At 38.9% G+C, this 17,721-nt stretch overlaps 1 protein-coding gene across 2 annotated transcripts in view; it reads right to left on the reverse strand.

Annotated features, from left to right (window-relative positions):
- Positions 1–9,307: 9,307 nt before the first annotated feature.
- Positions 9,308–17,721, reverse strand: part of LOC143856250 (uncharacterized) — a 36,795-nt gene continuing 28,381 nt past the window's right edge. The window contains exons 2-4 of one of the 2 annotated variants that reach the window (XM_077366523.1): positions 13,553–13,768; positions 11,260–11,427; positions 9,308–9,647 (exon numbers count right to left, since the gene is read on the reverse strand). In XM_077366523.1, the coding sequence (XP_077222638.1) occupies positions 9,450–9,647; positions 11,260–11,427; positions 13,553–13,588 (402 nt within the window). In that variant the 5' untranslated portion in view covers positions 13,589–13,768 and the 3' untranslated portion in view covers positions 9,308–9,449. Of the gene's footprint in view, positions 9,648–11,259; positions 11,428–13,552; positions 13,857–17,721 lie in introns of both variants that reach the window. The other variant, XM_077366450.1, reaches the window with a different exon arrangement.

Raw genomic sequence — 17,721 nt, forward strand, 5'->3', positions numbered from 1 at the left:
TAACAAGTGGGACATGTTACTAAAACAAGCACAAGGTCCTAAGGTAGTTATAGTACATTGTTCTGTCCATGGTAAACCAAGGGAGAGTAGGGAATGTGAAGTATATAAATATACAAGAAATAAAAAATCTAACATAGATTTGAAATAATGATTGATTAGATAATCATATCTTATCAGAGTTTAAACATGCAATTACATAGTGAATAGTCAAAAGATCAACAGATGTCGAGTACTCTATTAGTAAATCCAGCGTTAGGGGTAAAATCCGCTTCTCCCTTAGATTAATGATACGTGGCAATGAACCTAAATGAGGAAACCAAACTCGTGCTCTAAAGGTAAGATGCGAGAAGGATTCTCTATTTCTCCAACTTAGCAACATCCTCATGAAGGAAAGAACTTCATAGGGAAAGTCCCCTATGAGGATGTCAACTCTCCAAAGGATAGTGAACCCATATAAAAGTCAGTTCCCGTGAGGAAACCGGGTGTTTATCCCAAACGAAATCGCCCAATAAGGAAAGACTCCTACTCAAAGCAAGTCTCCTAAACTAATGTGAAGTCCTCCTCTATAAAAACACCCCCAAGCTCAAAGGTACACATCTCCAGTATCCTGAATTACTAGAAAGAGGCACTCTCGAGTTCACCTGTTGCTTCTTTTCTCTCATGTTGTGCCGATTTCTGACTTGAGCGCCGGAGTGGTCTCCCGGAGTCACAACTCAAAGACCCCAAACGTGTTTTCTATGAGAGCAGATCAATCACAGGTTGGAGCTCAACCAGCCACTGATCATGGGTACCAAATTTCTGCATCATCAGATTGGTGTTGACCGTTGGAATATTCTTCTAAATTTGAAAGATGAAGAATACCACAAACCCTCAACAAAGTGATAGGGTCACTTGAAGCAATGTCAACCCAGGCTCTACCTCAAACCAAGATCCTACGTTGAGATGAAATTAGCTTCCCCGCATAGAAGAATCCATGGTGTCTACTATGCCCCCTCTGACTATTCCCACGATGGACCAGTTCAATGGTTTGACTCAATAAGTAGCGGATATGTCAGGTAAACTACAAGTACTTGTTTGTAACCTGTCCCCTCAGCCGGTTGTCACGATGGCCAATGCTAAATCCTCCTCCCCCAACCCCCACCCTCGAGTTACTAATGTCCAAGCCAACCCCATCGACGACGAGAAGGGTGAATCACCCTCTGGAAGTAAACAACCCTTTTTGCTTCACCACAAAAAAGCCTTCCAAGAGCCTTGGAGAAAACCCCTCTTTTTTGCCCTAAACCTTCTCCTCAACCTTGAGTAGATGAACCTTACTTTTGCTTCACCACAAAAACCCTTCTAGAGCCCCCAAGTGAAAACCCCTCTTGCCTTGCCCTAGCTTTCTCCTCAAGAATAACCTTGCTTTTGCTCCACCACAAAAGCTATCCTAGAGCCCCCAAGAGAAAACCCTCTTGCCTTGCCCTAGCTTTCTCCTCAAGAAGAAGAACCTTGCTTTTGTTTCACCACAAAAGCCCACATAGAGCCCTAGAGAAAACCCTCTTGTCTTGCCCTAGCCTTTTCTCCCCTTCTCTCTACATTTTCCCTTCTTCTTCGAAACCTCTCGTTCATATACAAATCATATATATAGAGAGAGAGAGAGAGACACAACCCACTTAAAAGGGCCAAGTGGGACCCACTCCAAGAATGAAATACAACTGATGATTTTGTATCACTAACTCAACAGAGAGAGAGAGGGGGGGGAAGAGTCAAATGGAACCCAGAAACAGGGTTTCTACACAGAGAATGGAGGTCAGAGAGAGAGAGAGAGAGAGAGAGAGAGAGAGAGAGAGACCGTACCTGGAGATGGCTAGCACGATGACGATCTGTGGAGGACGGCGAGGAAAAAAAGAAAACACTCAAAAAATGCATTTATGCAGAAAAAGGTGAGGTCTACAGGGAAAATAAGCGAAAAAAGAAATCAAAAGAACACTGCATAGGTGATATTGTTGGGAAAAGACCCGTGGTACCCCTCCTAATAGGGGTGCAACTCAGGTCGGGTTGGGTCGGGTTGAGGCCAACTCAAACTCGACCAGAGGAACCATTTACTCAACCCGAACCCGACCTGACCCAAGTTCCAAAACAATGAGGTTCAACCCGACCCGACCTGATGAACCCGTTTTTATCAACCTTAACCCGAACCGACCCGAATCAACCTGAACCAACCAGACATTTTAAGCTTACAAAAATAAAAAATGGCAGGTTTCACTCGGGTCGGGTTGCCCAAGCCCTCAACCTGAACCTGACCCGAGCTCAACCCGGGTTGGGAAAACTCAACCAGAACCTGAACCCGACCTGACCTAACTTTTTTCCGGGTTGAACCCAACCCGAATTGCATGCCTACCTCCTATAACCTAAGAAAGTTAAATATACCTGAAAAATACTTAAAACTTAAAATATGGGCCTTAGAATGGTCTCCATCACTCCGTATTCTTAATAACATAGCAGGAGTCAAGAGAGTCGACAAGAGGTGTCTGAGCAATCTCTCTATCAAAGAAGTTATGCCTAAAATTAAGCTTCCATGTTACAATTTGCTACTCCCTCGCTCTGAATTCTTCATTTGCCTGAGTTGCCTTGGTATGGCTGGATTGAGCTATCTACAAAAATTGAAACTATTTTGGCCATGACCACTTCAAGATAATTTTTGAAAAATAATGCTATCTTGAAAGCCGTTACATATCTTTTGCTATCCATTGTTATAAATCTTCATAAATAAAGTCGCGAAATGTAATTCCTTCCATTGGAGAAGTTTGATACTTTTTTAAAAACCACAGATTGCTTTAGAAACTATAAATGCCATGTCCTAAATTCCACATCATATTTCATTTGAGTCTTGCCCCCTCTCTCTCTCTATTGAGTTAGTGATACAAAATCATCAGTTGTATTTCATTCTTGGAGTGGGTCCCACTTGGCCCTTTTAAGTGGGATGTGTCTGTCTCTCTCTATATATATGATTTGTATATGACCGAGAGGTTTTGAAGAAGAAGGGAAAATGTAGAGAGAAGGGGAGAAAAGGCTAGGGCAAGACAAGAGGGTTTTCTCTAGGGCTCTATGTGGGCTTTTGTGGTGAAACAAAAGCAAGGTTCTTCTTCTTGAGGAGAAAGCTAGGGCAAGGCAAGAGGGTTTTCTCTTGGGGGCTCTAGGATAGCTTTTGTGGTGGAGCAAAGCAAGGTTATTCTTGAGGAGAAAGCTAGGGCAAGGCAAGAGGGGTTTTCACTTAGGGGCTCTTGAAGGGTTTTTGTGGTGAAGCAAAAGTAAGGTTCAACTACTCAAGGTTGAGGAGAAGGTTTAGGGCAAAAAAGAGGGGTTTTCTCCAAGGCTCTTGGAAGGCTTTTTGTGGTGAAGCAAAAAGGGTTGTTTACTTCCAGAGGGTGATTCACCCTTCTCGTCGTCGATGGGGTTGGCTTGGACATTAGTAACTCGGGGGTGGGGGTGGGGGAGGAGGATTTAGCATTGGCCATCGTGACAACCGGCTGAGGGGACAGGTTACAAACAAGTACTTGTAGTTTACCTGACATATCCGCTACTTATTGAGTCAAACCATTGAACTGGTCCATCGTGGGACTAGTCAGAGGGGGCATAGTAGACACCAGGGATTCTTCTATGCGAGGAAGCTAATTTCATCTCAACGCAGGATCTTGGTTTGAGGTAGAGCCTGGGTTGACACTGCTTCAAGTGACCCTATCGCTTTGTTGAGGGTTTGTGGTGTTCTTCATCTTCCAAATTTAGAAGAATATTCCAACGGTTAGCGCCAATCTGATGGTGCAGAAATTTGGTACCCATGATCAGTGGCTGGTTCAGCTCCAACCTATGATTGATCTGCTCTCACAGAAAACACGTTAGGGGTCTTTAAGTTGTGACTCCGGGAGACCACTCTGGCACTCAAGTCAGAAATCGGCACAACAGGAGAGAAAACAAGCAACAGGTGAACTCGAGAGTGCCTCTTTCTAGTAATTCAGGATACTGGAGATGTGTACCTTTGAGCTTGAGGGTGCTTTTATAGAAGTGGACTTCACAAAAGTTTAGGAGATTTGCTTCGATTAGGAGTCTTTCCTTATTGGGCGATTTCGTTTGGAGATAAACACCCGGTTTCCTCATGGGAACTGACTTTTATATGGGTTGACTGTCCTTTGGAGAGTTGCCATGCTCATAGGGGACTTTCCCTATGAAGTTCTTTCCTTCATGAGGACGTTGCTAAGTTGGAGAAATAGAGAATCCTTCTCGCATCTTACCTTTAGAGGGCGAGTTTGGTTTCCTCATTTAGGTTCATTGTCACGTATCATTAATCTAAGGGAGAAGTGGATTTTACCCCTAACGCTGGATTTACTAATAGAGTCCCGACATCTGTTGATCTTTTGACTATTCACTATGTAATTGCATGTTAAAACTCTGATAAGATTTGATTATCTAATGAATCATTATTTCAAATCTATCTTAGATTTTTTTAATTCTTGTATATTTATATACTTCACATTCCCTACTCTCCCTTGGTTTACCATGGACAGAACAATGTACTATAACTACCTTAGGACCATGTGCTTGTTTTAGTAACATGTTCCACTTCTTATATCTAACTTAGCAGTAGGTGCTTGGAAAGTGATATATTTGCCCCCTTTCCTTCCCAGGGACTACTCTTTTTGCACTACAAGGGGTGGCCCAGATATGTCATTTCCTGTATGCATGTAGAGAAAGATTGAATCTCACTAATATAGTGTTTTAGTTCTAGAAGAGGCTACACATCCCTTATCCACACAAGTTTTTATAGTCCTAAAACAACCATGACCACATGTACAAGCCACTTGTCTGATCCTATGAGGTCCGCACATGCTCTCTCCCTCTCCCTCTCTCTCTGTCTCTCTCTCCCTCCCTCCTTTTTTCTAGAAGAGAGAACGCGGTGTGGAAGTACTAGGGAGACATAAGTTTCGTTCAGACATGAGACCCTGATGTGGACCCACCGTCACGTGAACTTCTCTATCAGTAGGGGTGCAACTCGGTTCGATTTTTGGGAATTTTGATTGAGCTTTTACAATAAAATGGGGTCCGATTTGGGTTGGTTCCAAATCAATTTTTTAGAGAATCTCAACTCAGCCTGACCCAAATTGCACCCGTATCTACGCCAACAATTGAATGGCTTAGATCACCCAATATTCTGGGTCCAACCAAAGTTGGCTAATCATGTACAGAAAAAGCCAGGATAGAAAAATTCGAGTTGAATACGCTATTGGTTCAAAAACATTTAGTAAACAATGGTCAAATAAACAAGAACAAAAAAAATGCATTTAATATGTTTAAAATCGGGAAGTGATATATCCACCCCTTTCAATTACTGGGGACACCCAGAGCTAGTGTATCGATGACTAAAGTGGGGCTGAAGTACTTGATGTCAGAAGAATTCAGGGGCCTGATTGCCATGTACACTGGCACTGGAGTTGTCCCCGGTAATCAAAAGGGGCTGATATATCACTTCCCTTAAAATTTTATCATTTACAAAATACTGTACAGCTAAAATTGGAAAGTTGGTACACGGCGAACAATCAAAACGTGTTTTTTTTTTTTTTTTTTTTTTTTAAAAAAAAAAAGAAGGTTGCTAGCAAAATGGTAATCTCTTTTGGCAAAAAATACGAGAGCCTTTCTCATGACACGTGGGCAAGAAAACAAAGAAGGGGGGCAAATTCCCACAAAAGCGAAAAATCAATTTGAAATTGACCAAATCATTGGTCAATTTCATCATTTTCTTATTTTCTAAACGGGATCCTGTTTTAGAAGTGTTTTCCTTTGGAAAAAACATTTGGGATTTGCTAAGGTCCATCGCAAAAGGCTTTTCGTGGCCAGTTTGTTGCACTTCAAACCAGCCACCTCGTGAATGGAGACGTGAATGGAGACAAACAGCTGTTGTCTCCTTTCACGAGGTGGCTGGTCTGAAGTGCAACAGACCAGCCCGAAAAGACCTTTGCGATGGACGCTAGGAATTCCTGAAACATTTTATTGAGATTCCGGCCTTCTAGATGGGTGACAAAACGGGAACCCAGTCAGGAGGAAAAGACAAGAGGTCTCTAGTGACACGTGGGTAATAAGACAAGGAGGGTATGAATCCCCACAGAAGCAAAAAATCAATTTGAAATTGACAAAATCTTAGGTCAATTTCAATCATCTTCTCTATTTTCTAAATGGGATCCTGTTTTGAAGTGTTTTCCTTTGGAAAAATCTCGTTTAAGATGAAGTTTTGCTAACTATGGGTCCAACTATGTGTTATCTTGCCTGCATGTACTACCAATCTTCTAGAAACATATTATTGAGAATTCTGTCCTTCCAGATGAGTAACATTGGAAGAGATTGGTTTGACAACTTAGGAATGATGCTTTCTCTCACCCTCTCTTTCTATATCTCTCTTTTTGTCTGTGGGCCAAAAATTTGTCATTCAAACATCACTAATGTCCTTACATAGAGAGCCAAGCATGAAAACCTTCCTATAAATACTAGCAATACTTCATATAATCGATCTAACAATTGAGAACATCTCTCACTCTCTCTAGAGATGGGTTTTGTTGGCATATTTCAAGTGGTTTTGGTAGTGTTGCTGATCTCAAGGCTGTGGAAACTCTTCAAAGTTCTCTTATGGACCCCAATACTCATTGGATCTATATTGGGGACTTTCACATATTTGAATCTATATTTGCATCTGAATCTATATTTGCATTGTTAATAATTAGCATTTGAATCTAAACCATATGTTGTACCCACTTATTTTGGCCACATTTGTGGTGTAGCTACTATGTGGGCCCTATTTTGCATGTTAGGACTATCACAATTTATGTTTTGCATGATGTCTGGTAGGTTTCTGTCGAGTTTATGTGCAACAGAACACGTCTTTCTGTATTTTCTGTCAGAACACCCATCTCACAGGTTTTTTGCCTATCTTTTCCATTTTTCGACGTCAATTTCCTTCCCTTCCCTTTCCTTTTCCTTTCCGCAGAAAACAAGGGAACAGAGCCTTAGTTTCTTCGAGGGTTTTAAACAAGCACCACCACCCCCCCGCCTCTCGTGTATTTCTGTCTAGGCTTTTACACTTAGGGGTTGTCCCAATTAGGGGAGAGAGAGAGGGGGGGGGGGGGGGGGGGGGGGTGTCCGAATATATCATGTCCCTAAACTTAACATCCTAATTGCTTAATATGTCATCCTTAGGGTCCATTCCAATCACAGTAAAACTCTCGTAAAACAATTTTCTAAGCAAAACTTTGGTAAACTTTTCCACCGTAATGTTTTTCTTTTCCGTTGATCCATTCAATGCAGTAAAACGAGATGTAAAATAAATACAGTGATCCAATGACCACTAGTTTTGCGACGTAAAATTCAAACTTCTATGTGTCTAAAGTTCATATATCAGTAATTTCTGGTAGAATTTATTTCTTGAATTACAAAACAAAACAAATAAGGATGCAAAATACAAGGTGAAGTAAGTCTGTTGTTTCTAAGAAAGCCCCACAATAAAAGACAATAGAAGTAACATATCAAACAGAAACGGACCGCAAGCTAAATGCTCCATTCTGAGCCTAGATTTCTTCATCCCTTTCTAATTAACTAGATAGGGAAACAAACCCACATACTAATGTTATGAATTTGGTAGGTGCATCGGGTTGGATCGACTGTCAATCACATTCAACCTGAAATGCCCCAAATATTTTTTTTTAGCAAAACACGTCCAAGCGTGGGGGCATTTTTGTCCCAAGTTAAAATTAGATAAAGAGTCCAATTTAAGTAGGTCTTTTAATAAGAAACCCAATAGAAAGAAAGTTTTCTAGTCTAATAAGATTAGGATACACGAAATTAAGGAATTGTGGGACTCTCAAAGGAAATCCGTAAACTCATGTAGAACCCAAAACATGCAAGACTCTACCCTAAAGAAGAAAGCTTTGGAACGTGGAGTTTGGAAGAGAGAAAAATTGTTCTTCCTCAAAAGGTATGTGAATTAAATTAATTTTCTTGTTTTGATCTTAACAATCTACTTCAAATCTATAGCTATGATTAAATAAATAAAGAAAAAAAGATTTATTCTTGGATCGTCATTAGATTAGGAGAAATCATGGGTTTTCGAAAGACCTAATGTTAGTTTATATTAATCTGCCTAAAATCTGGGTCTTATCTTTGTTACATCTTAAAAACCGAAGGTTTTATGATCTGATTTAAGTTTTGATATGTTCTTTGAAATTATAAATTTTCGAGTCTTCTTTCAAATGGCTATGGTTTCATAATTTTGGATTTCAGATGATTATTTTATGAATATTCTCATACAGTGCGTCTAATCTACCTGAAATTTGGGTCCGAGCTCTGTTACGACTTAAAAATGAAGGTCTTATTATCTGATCTAAGTTTTGACGTGCTTTATAAAATTATAGATTTTTGAGTCTTCTTTCAAATGGCTCTGGTTTCATAATCTTTGGAATTCATATGAATATTATATGAATATTTTTCTGTTGAGTGTCTAGTATGTCCAAAAACGTGTTTGAAAATCGGACAGCACCTTTGTGGCGGGACTACACTTGAAAATTATATTCTAAAAGTTTACAAACCTTCTAAACTAGATATTGCTTGTACTTCCTACATATAAAATCTGTTTTAAAAGCCATGTTTAGGAACTAAAGTGATGTATTTGGAACTGATATCATTTGGTTATTTAAAGCATATCTTTAGCATAATTAAATACATGAAAATCGGATCAAGTCCGCCGTTGTTTGCATGTCTTATTTGCACAAAAATCCACAAGTTATTTTATATTTTTAAAGATGTTGGATTTCATTGCATGCAAAATTTCTAGATGTTTGATCTGCGTTGTATGATCGTTATTACTCTATGGAACGTTTATGATTGGGTCTGAGTGGGCCGGTTGGTTCCTTGTGCACGGTGACTGATGATTGGGTTTGAGTGGACTGGTTGGTGCTTCGTGCACGGTGACTAGCATAGCTATGAATTGGTATCCCAACCTTAACCAGTTGGAGGGTGATTACTGGTGCGTAGTCACGTAAAGATTGGTCTTTTGCCTCCATAGTGAGCGCTTATAGTGGGAGAGTTCCAAATTAGATTGATGGATGGATGGATAGTATTCCTTAAGAAGAATTTTTCAGGCCATTGATGATCTTTTTAGCGGGTCCCACTTAACCCGACTTACTGCCTCCTCTTATCATTTTCCATGAATTCTTTTCCCCAATGAGGTAGGTCAGCTGTATTTCGTTTTGCATCTGAACTCACACCATATAAAAAACTCCACAAAGATATCTAAAACCATAAAATCTTAAATCATCGATTATGTATTGCATAAAAACTAGATAAGGCTTTATTCTCCAAACTTGAGGTCAGAGATTCAATCCAGCTTACCAAACCAAATATAAAATAAAACACTAGATAAGCAGCTTGATCATTTAGTTAGGAGAGGAGAAAGTTCTATTGGCTTCTTCTCGGATGCAAAGAAGGCTCTTCTCGATCTCGTTCTTGAGTCTTCCTTCCAGAAGACTGATTGGTAGCCATCGCTTCGGTACCACATCAATGGTGTACGAAAGAACAGTAGGAGAGTCTTGGGCTTCATAAGAGCCACCACCTTTGCTTTTTTCTTCATCAACCTACATTAAAGGCTGATGCTTTAATCCATAATTTAAAATGTCAGCCATAATGATCAAAATGTCAGCCAACAACTCTTTATATTAAAAATCGACGTGTACGGCCAACCCAAAGAGGGGGCCACGTGTGCCACATGTATGGCCAACCCAAAAAAAAAGAGTGGTCATACGTGTGGAGGTGTGACCCAAGTCGAATAGGACTTATCCTGTACAGTGGGATTGATCTCTATTCTTGTTACTGTGCGAGTTGTTACTGTAGAACATGTCTGTCACACTACATGTGCTGTAGACCATTACCTACATTTACAAGATTGATCTTTATTCTTGTTACTATGTGAGTTGTGTTGTAGCTGACCCATGTGCCCTCAGTAACCCTTCGCCTCGTTACAAGTTGAAGTTCGGTGATTGCAACTCTGGCATGCTTACCCATCATTGTGATTGATTCGACTGGTTGGGTAGTGCTGGGAAAGCAGCTAGACTGATACATAATGAAACATGTGCTTGGGAAAGATTTTGTGCCTGTGATATTATATTACGCCCTTTTGTAGATTTGATTATCAATCAGTGTTCTTGATTTGACTGGTTGGGTAGTGGATGGTCCACACTTATGTTTTCTTATCTGCCAGTGGTGTTGAGTGTTTTATTGGAGATTTACAAACTGTTTTCTAAATTTATTTACTTAGTTAAATATATTTATTTAGTTAAATATACTTATTTTGGAAAAGAAAGTTTGTGAAACAATTGTTTACTCGATAAATTAATAATTGTGTGCTGGAGTGGATGGAGGCATTGGATTGGAGCTGATTCACTTCAATAAGCCTATCATGTGGTTCTAGGACGGGCTATATGGAGTTGGTATGTTGTCCTACATGTTAGATGGAGATTTGATACAGAGCTCTCGGCATTGCGATGATGCTCGATTCCGGAGGTCTCACCTGTTTCGGTCTTAGCAGATCGAAGAGTGGTGCTTGATCGGGAGTTTATTAGGGTTTAGTTTGTGCCACCGGTTTGATTGGAAAGTAGATTGATATTTAAAATTTAAGAGATAATGACATTATTCTGAATATGTTAATTTTAATGATATTTGTTCACTGATGGCATACTTATAATTACCATAATGCCTCAACGTGTTGAGATTTTGGGAGTGGTTAGAATTCCTAATAATTTGAGTATGAGTGTAATTAGGATTAGAGCTTCTAAATTTTCTACAAGTACATGTTATGAGATTCATTCTATGAGAGAGAAACAGAAAAGGAATCTCTAATCCCTTCGTCTCCTCTCTTCCCTAAGCTCTCATGGGTATCCAGCTTTGATCTCAGTCATCCATCTTCATCCAGCCTGAGATCTAATAGATGTATCGCTACAAACACCCTAGTGGTGTATGTACAAAACCCTTTTGGTGTATCGATCGTAAATCACTCTATCAGATCATAGTCTATGAGTGACAACCTACATGATAAGTCACATGGTTAGAAGATCTAGGGAGAAATTTTTTGATGGCTTTCGCACGAGTGATCAGTAGCCAGCCTTCTCCCGCTACTTTTCTCCTCTTCGTCAAATGAATTAGTTCACAAGTTACTATGACAAATAAGAGATATATAAAGTAGGATTTTACCTGCACTATAGACCATTTGCCTTTAAAGGTTTGGAAGTCTCCTTCAACCATCTCAAATTCAAGATCTCGCTTTCGTCCAGAAGAAAGAGGTTCAAGGTCTTTCTCATAACAATCGAAAATAGCTCTGGCATTATATTTCAACCCAAATGGCAATCTCTGTTCCCCAACCTGTTTGAAAGAAAAAAACAACAAAATTATTTCCAAAGTCTAAAGTGTGAACCAAGCCTTGGCACAAGGAAAGAAAACCCAGCTGGGTCTAGTAGGTTTGAAAATTTCTTTGATAAAATGAAAATGTTTCTGAGTATGAAACAATTTTCATGGAATGCGAGCTAGCCAAAGCTAGCCAAAGGATAACTCATTTTCTAAGGATATTTTTCCCAAGAATTTTTTTATCATAATCCAAATAGCCAGGTTCCTAGTCCAACTAGACCCAATTTGCACAAGTTATTAGAGATATAATCGAATGGAATCTATTTTGAATCCAATTCATTTTTTAGCAAAATGTGAAATTGTTGACTGCATCCAAAATAGATATAGAAAGCTAAATGACATAGAGACGATGCTATAAGAAGCACATGAGACTCTTGCTGCGGGTCCACTACAAGCCATCTACATGATATTGTCCTTTATTTTAGTCAGCCCATGTGAGATCACAGCCTAAGGAGCTGTTTGGATACTTGGATTTTAGAATCCAGGTTTTAGTTTGAAAAATGTGTAAAAGAGGGTTCATGATCAAGCTGCTGCATGCTGTCTTGACAGCGTTTCTTGGATTTTAAGTAAGAAATCGAGGTTTTAGAAATCTCTCCCACATCCTGAGATTTTCAAAACCGGGAAATATGGGATGATCTGCTACCCTCTTTCTGACAGAAAGAAGGGCGAGAAATCAGAAAACGACAGCTGGTCCACTTCTCTTGTCTCTCATCTACAATTTTGAAGAAATCCCAGATTCTAAAATCCGTGTATCCAAACAGCCCCTAAATGTCTTACTTATTTAGTGATTGCAATAAGGCATTCAAACATTCGTTTTGGTTCAGACATCAGTCCCCATGGAAGTCGAAGTAATTCGTAAAAGTTTATAAAAGTTGTCGTAAATCTTATAAAAATCATAAAAATCTATGTGGGTCAATGTAAAAATGAAATTTTAAAATGAAACTTTAGAAATTTTCAGAATAAGCACAAACTTGGAGTTAAAAACTATCACATAAGCAAGATAACCACAAAATCAAACACGTAGTTTTACGTACTATCACACATCTAAAACAATAAGGTTCATTCTAAACAAAGATGTTTCACATATTTTGAAAGCTGATGATCGTGAAATTTATTTTACTTTTTTCAACTTACCTTATTAATGGAATGCATTTTCATATTTTAAAAATATATGACAAGGTTTTTTCGATATGTAGGTGCATGTAAGAAATCAAACTTGGAAATTTATGAACTTACTTTTAGACTTCAGCACTCACAAAAGTCGACACATATATGTGTCTATTGGAAATTTAAAACCATGATTGCAACTAACTGCACAGCATGTAACAGATGCTCCACTAAATGCCTTCTGTGATGGTCCCTAGCAAATAATATAAAAAATATACAAGTATTAAGTTTTCATGGACCGGATGTTTTTCCACATCAAAAGATGCATCGTCACGTCCCTTTTGCTAGTAGATAAGAAAATTCAGCTCTATTCTGAGTAGCCATGATCGGGAAATTCCTTTGTATCTAAAGCTTAGGCCATGTTTAGCTGCCATGAAAAAAATTTCCATTGGCATCCGTCCCAAGCGGGCAGTTGGGTTCACCTAATAAGTGTGATTTATTAGTAGTGTGATCAATTCATTAAGTTTCAGGTCAAATTAGGGGATTGGATAATGCTAATGTCATTCCGGTGAGCCCGGGTTAGGCTTCTCATGCACATCTCATAGGAATGTTTCTTCAGCCGCTATGGCATGATGGGTCCTACCTTTGATTGATCTGCGCTGCCCAATTGATATGTCATATTTTTGGATCTCTTACAATACAAAAATGAAGTTAAATGATATAGTATTAAATTTTTATAATTGAATATGGATGGTCTATTACGTATAGATAAGAGACATAGATTATGGACATTAGGTTTGCATCATTTGCGTGGGCCATTTGGAAACATGGATTTTATAATCCAAGATTGTTAAAACCTGGATTTTAAGAATCTATTCTAGTTTAAGGATCTCATTGACTAATCATTCAGAATCAAATAGAAGTGTAATAGAAAAAAAACCAAAGAAGATGAAGAAGAAAATGAAAAGGAGTTTACCTGACAAATCCTGGAGTAGTTCTCTCCCTTTTCCATCAATCGACTGACGGCGAGACCCGGAATGAAATCGACAAGCCTCTCGTAATCCGTCAAGATCTTCCAGATCGTTTCAAGGCTCGCACCTATCCCAATATGAGACCGGATCCTCCTCGAATTCCTCCCTACCTTCTCTATCTCCACCTTCAATGACGATGTCTCCGGAATCGGTTTCCGATTCTGGAGCGCAATGGAAACTCCCATGTCATGATCCATGGTGGCCATTAGAGGAGTTTTAAGTGGAGATACACGATATTGAAAGTCACCACTGCATTGCATGGTCTTTAAATACGTGAAAAACCTTGATGTTTTGAACCCCTATCTTTTGATAAAAACACCCTTTCCATTTTTTTCATTTTAAATTTTTTTCAAAGACTGCTACAGTTCCCAAAACTGCTACAATGTATTAAATTCCATACATGTGCCTCTTCCCCACCAATGGGTCGTCTCCCTTCAATATGATATGCACAAATAATCTAATGGTATGTATCGGGCCCCTTATTTAATGAGATTCTTATATTAGGATAATGGATGGTCATTTTTTCCGGGAGAAATATAAGCAGCCAAAAATATAAGCTTGGGTCGTTACTCAATTATTGAAACCGTTTATTTCCAAGACCTTATCAAGGATAGACCTGATAACTTACCAACTTCTCCAATAGCTTAAGCTGTTGGAGAAAGGCGTTATTTTATCTTTTATACTTTAACACTCCCCCGCACGTGTGGCCCACTTGGCAAACACATGGCACATGTGGTCCCACTTTGGGCTGACCATCACATGTGGATTTTTGCTATCCGAGAGGTTTGAACTCGAGACCTTTGGCTCCGATACCATGATAACTTAGCAACTTCTCCAATAGCATAAGCTGTTGGAGAAAGGCGTTATTTTATCTTTTATACTTTAACAAGACCATGAAGCAAACTCTTCCCCCATTGGGCAATTCACACCAATTTGTAGTGTTTCTAGATTAATGTAAGTTGCCGTTGATTTTTAAGTCCATTTAGGTGGCCACTATTTGAAGGGTTAGGATCGTTTAATGGGGGTAGATTTTGCTCTATGGCTTCTAATAAATGGCTTGGGCTCCACATAGCTAGCTAGTGCTTCTCATAGTATTATCGTAAATTTTGGGAGAAAATTTCCACATCAAAACCATTAGCTTTTAGAAACTTCTGTGGTATATATTGCTTTTTTTTTCCCCCTTGATCATTTATTTTATAAGCCACAAGTTGAAGGGTTAAAGTTCATCTATGGTTTGTATTACTGAAAAATTGAATCCCAACGAAATGCAAAAAAATCGCTATGGAAATGACCAAATGACAAATCATAGGTCAATTTCACTATTGTCTTATTTTCCCAACCAAGTCCCTTTTTGGAAGTGTTTTCCTTTGTATTTTCCTTTTATAAGCAAGATAAGGATTAAGAAGGGTGAGCCTCTAGCTCAATTGGTGAAGGGTCTGTTCTTAATCTTGAGATACTAGGTTTAGCATTAATCCAGCTTACCTACCAAAAAAAAGATTGGGATGAAGAGGACCTACTAATTCATTACAAAGTGAGTGTCTAGGGAATTTCGCAACCTCTTTTTTTCAAGGAAAAGTGCCACCACATGGCAGCATTTGTGTCATTTATTTAATTCACATTGTCTTTTATTCACTCATAGTACAATCAATGAAATAAGTAATGGTTAGGGGTGTAAATGGATATTCGGAAATTCGATTACCGTCCGCATCCGAATCCGTTTAAAGTGAATATAATCCGAATCCGTTTCAAGCGGATATTATCCGAATCCGTTTATGAGATATCCGGCTCTTAGCGGATGCGAATCTAGTAAATGGTATATCCGATCCGTTTAACATCCGAATCCGAGAAGTAAATCCTTTTTATTTATTATTAATAATATCATTAATATTTATTTTTAGTAATGACAGACTATCTTTTGTTTCTAAAAGAAAAGTGAATTTTCTTTTTAGGAAAAAAAAAACAAAAATAGCCCAAACCCATTCCATCAAAATAGCCCAAACTCATTTCATCATATACAAAAAAAAGAAAAAACCCAAAGACCACTACCAACACTATCATCCATCCCCACCGCCTCCGTCTCTCTCTCTGCCTTTGTTTTAAAAGGAAGAAGAGGATCTCATATATTTTAGGGTTTGAGAGTTAATTTTGTGAAAAGAATGTAGAGGTCTAGTTTTAGGGTTTGGAAAATTCATTCGAGTAAGAAAGAGAAAAAATATAAAGTGCTGCAATAAAATGTTCAAATTTACCGGATAAAGGGATACGGATAATATCCGAATTCGAACAATATCCGGCGGATACGAATTCGGTAATAAATATTAAATATCCGTCGAATCCGAATTCGGATAGTGTATATTGTAATCGAATTCGGATATAGCCATATCCGCTCCGATTTCGATCCGTTTACACCCCTAGTAATGGTCTAGGGGAGAAGGCAATGAAACAACAGTCTCTTTTATAGTCACAAATGAAGCAACCCAACTCATTGACTCCAAGTTAATCATGAAAGGAGTCCCTTTCTTCAGACACTTTTTAATAAAAATGTATTTTCAACTTTTAAAATCGAGTCAGAATATTTTCATAAAAAACTACTCATTCAAGAACCATAGGAATAAATCATATGATATAGATGGTAAAGCAAAATTACATAACAATCCATGTAGAGAGTTTTTATATGATGCCCGACCGTCAAAGTAATAAGCCACCTAGCCCTTGATTTTTCATCTGGTCAAAACACCAGATCAAAAATCAAGGGCAGATTTGACGGTCGGCCACCATATAATTTCTCCCAGAGAAAGCAACAAGGATCAGAGACACAAAAGCTTGGATACCCTTGTTGTTAAAGAGATCACAGCAGGAAGAAAAACCACATAAAAAACAAAATACCAAGACAAGAAATAAACTCAAGTACATAGCCCGCAAAAATAATGTCTCTCTGCTTTTTGTTAAACTCTCGATCTCTTCTCTACATGTAACATCTGTGACTCATCTCTGTTCCCAATACACTTCACGTTTTAGGCACGGATTGCCTTTTATAAACAGAGAAACAAGAAAAGCATATTCTAATTAAAACTCTAATCAAAGTCAACCACAAAATCACCGATCCTGATCTAAAACAACCACTCAAATCAGAAACTAATCTAACGCAAACAAATCCCCTAATCAAACTAGGATTCTACATCCCATTTTTTTACTAGCCCATGTGGGCCCGCATCACGTGGTGTCGCTCTGCACCGGCCCGTCCCCTCCGGTGCCGTGGATTGAGTCCACGATGACTCTCAACAATCCACACTTTTCAATAACTTCCCCTCGTGAAAAAGAGGGGCAATGCCTGTTCGAAATTGCCTGGACATTCCCAACATATTTACTCGGGTTGCAACTCGGGTTGGGCGGGTCTGGCTTCCCATAACCCTGTAAACTTTCTTTGGCTAATCTTGAAGAAAAGTACTATTGGATTTCACTAAGGAGGAATGATGGAGTATGAAAAATATATCAAAACAAGTATAAAAGGACTCTTATGACTCGGTGATGTTAGACACGTTCACAATTCTCCCCTTCAACATTTGAGTGTTGTAAATCATGCCTTCACCCTCCTTTGTCTCCTGGAACGTATCAAAATATTCCCTCCTGGAGCATACATGAACAGAGTATCCTAAATCTAAAATTCACTCATCATGAGGAGAAGTGTGATTACCTGTAGAGACTATGAGAACGTCTCCAAACTCTTTGCTATGTTCATCCGTTACTGCCACCACAGTATTCATAGCACAATTGTCCGCCGGTCAGCTCGCTTTGGACAATCTCGCTTGATGTGGTCATATTCCTTGCAATTGTAACATTGCACACCCTTTCCGCCGACCTTGGATCTTAACCTGCCTTTTCCAGATCCTTTGTCAGACGACCTTCCCACCATAAACAACCAACCCGTGCTCTTCACTTGCACCAAGAACAAGTTTCTTTCACATCTCATTTGATAAGAGTGATGCCGTGACTTCCTCTAACTTTATCGTATCATTACCATACAATAAAGTCGTCACCAAGTTGTCATACGAATCAGAAAGCGAAGTAAGAATCAAAAGGGCCTTGTCTTCTTCCTTAAACTTTTCGTCAACCTACT

This window comes from Tasmannia lanceolata, unplaced genomic scaffold, assembly GCF_043159265.1.
Source record: "Tasmannia lanceolata isolate RefF3 unplaced genomic scaffold, GAP_Taslan_0.1 ptg000002l, whole genome shotgun sequence".
NCBI lineage: Eukaryota > Viridiplantae > Streptophyta > Magnoliopsida > Canellales > Winteraceae > Tasmannia > Tasmannia lanceolata.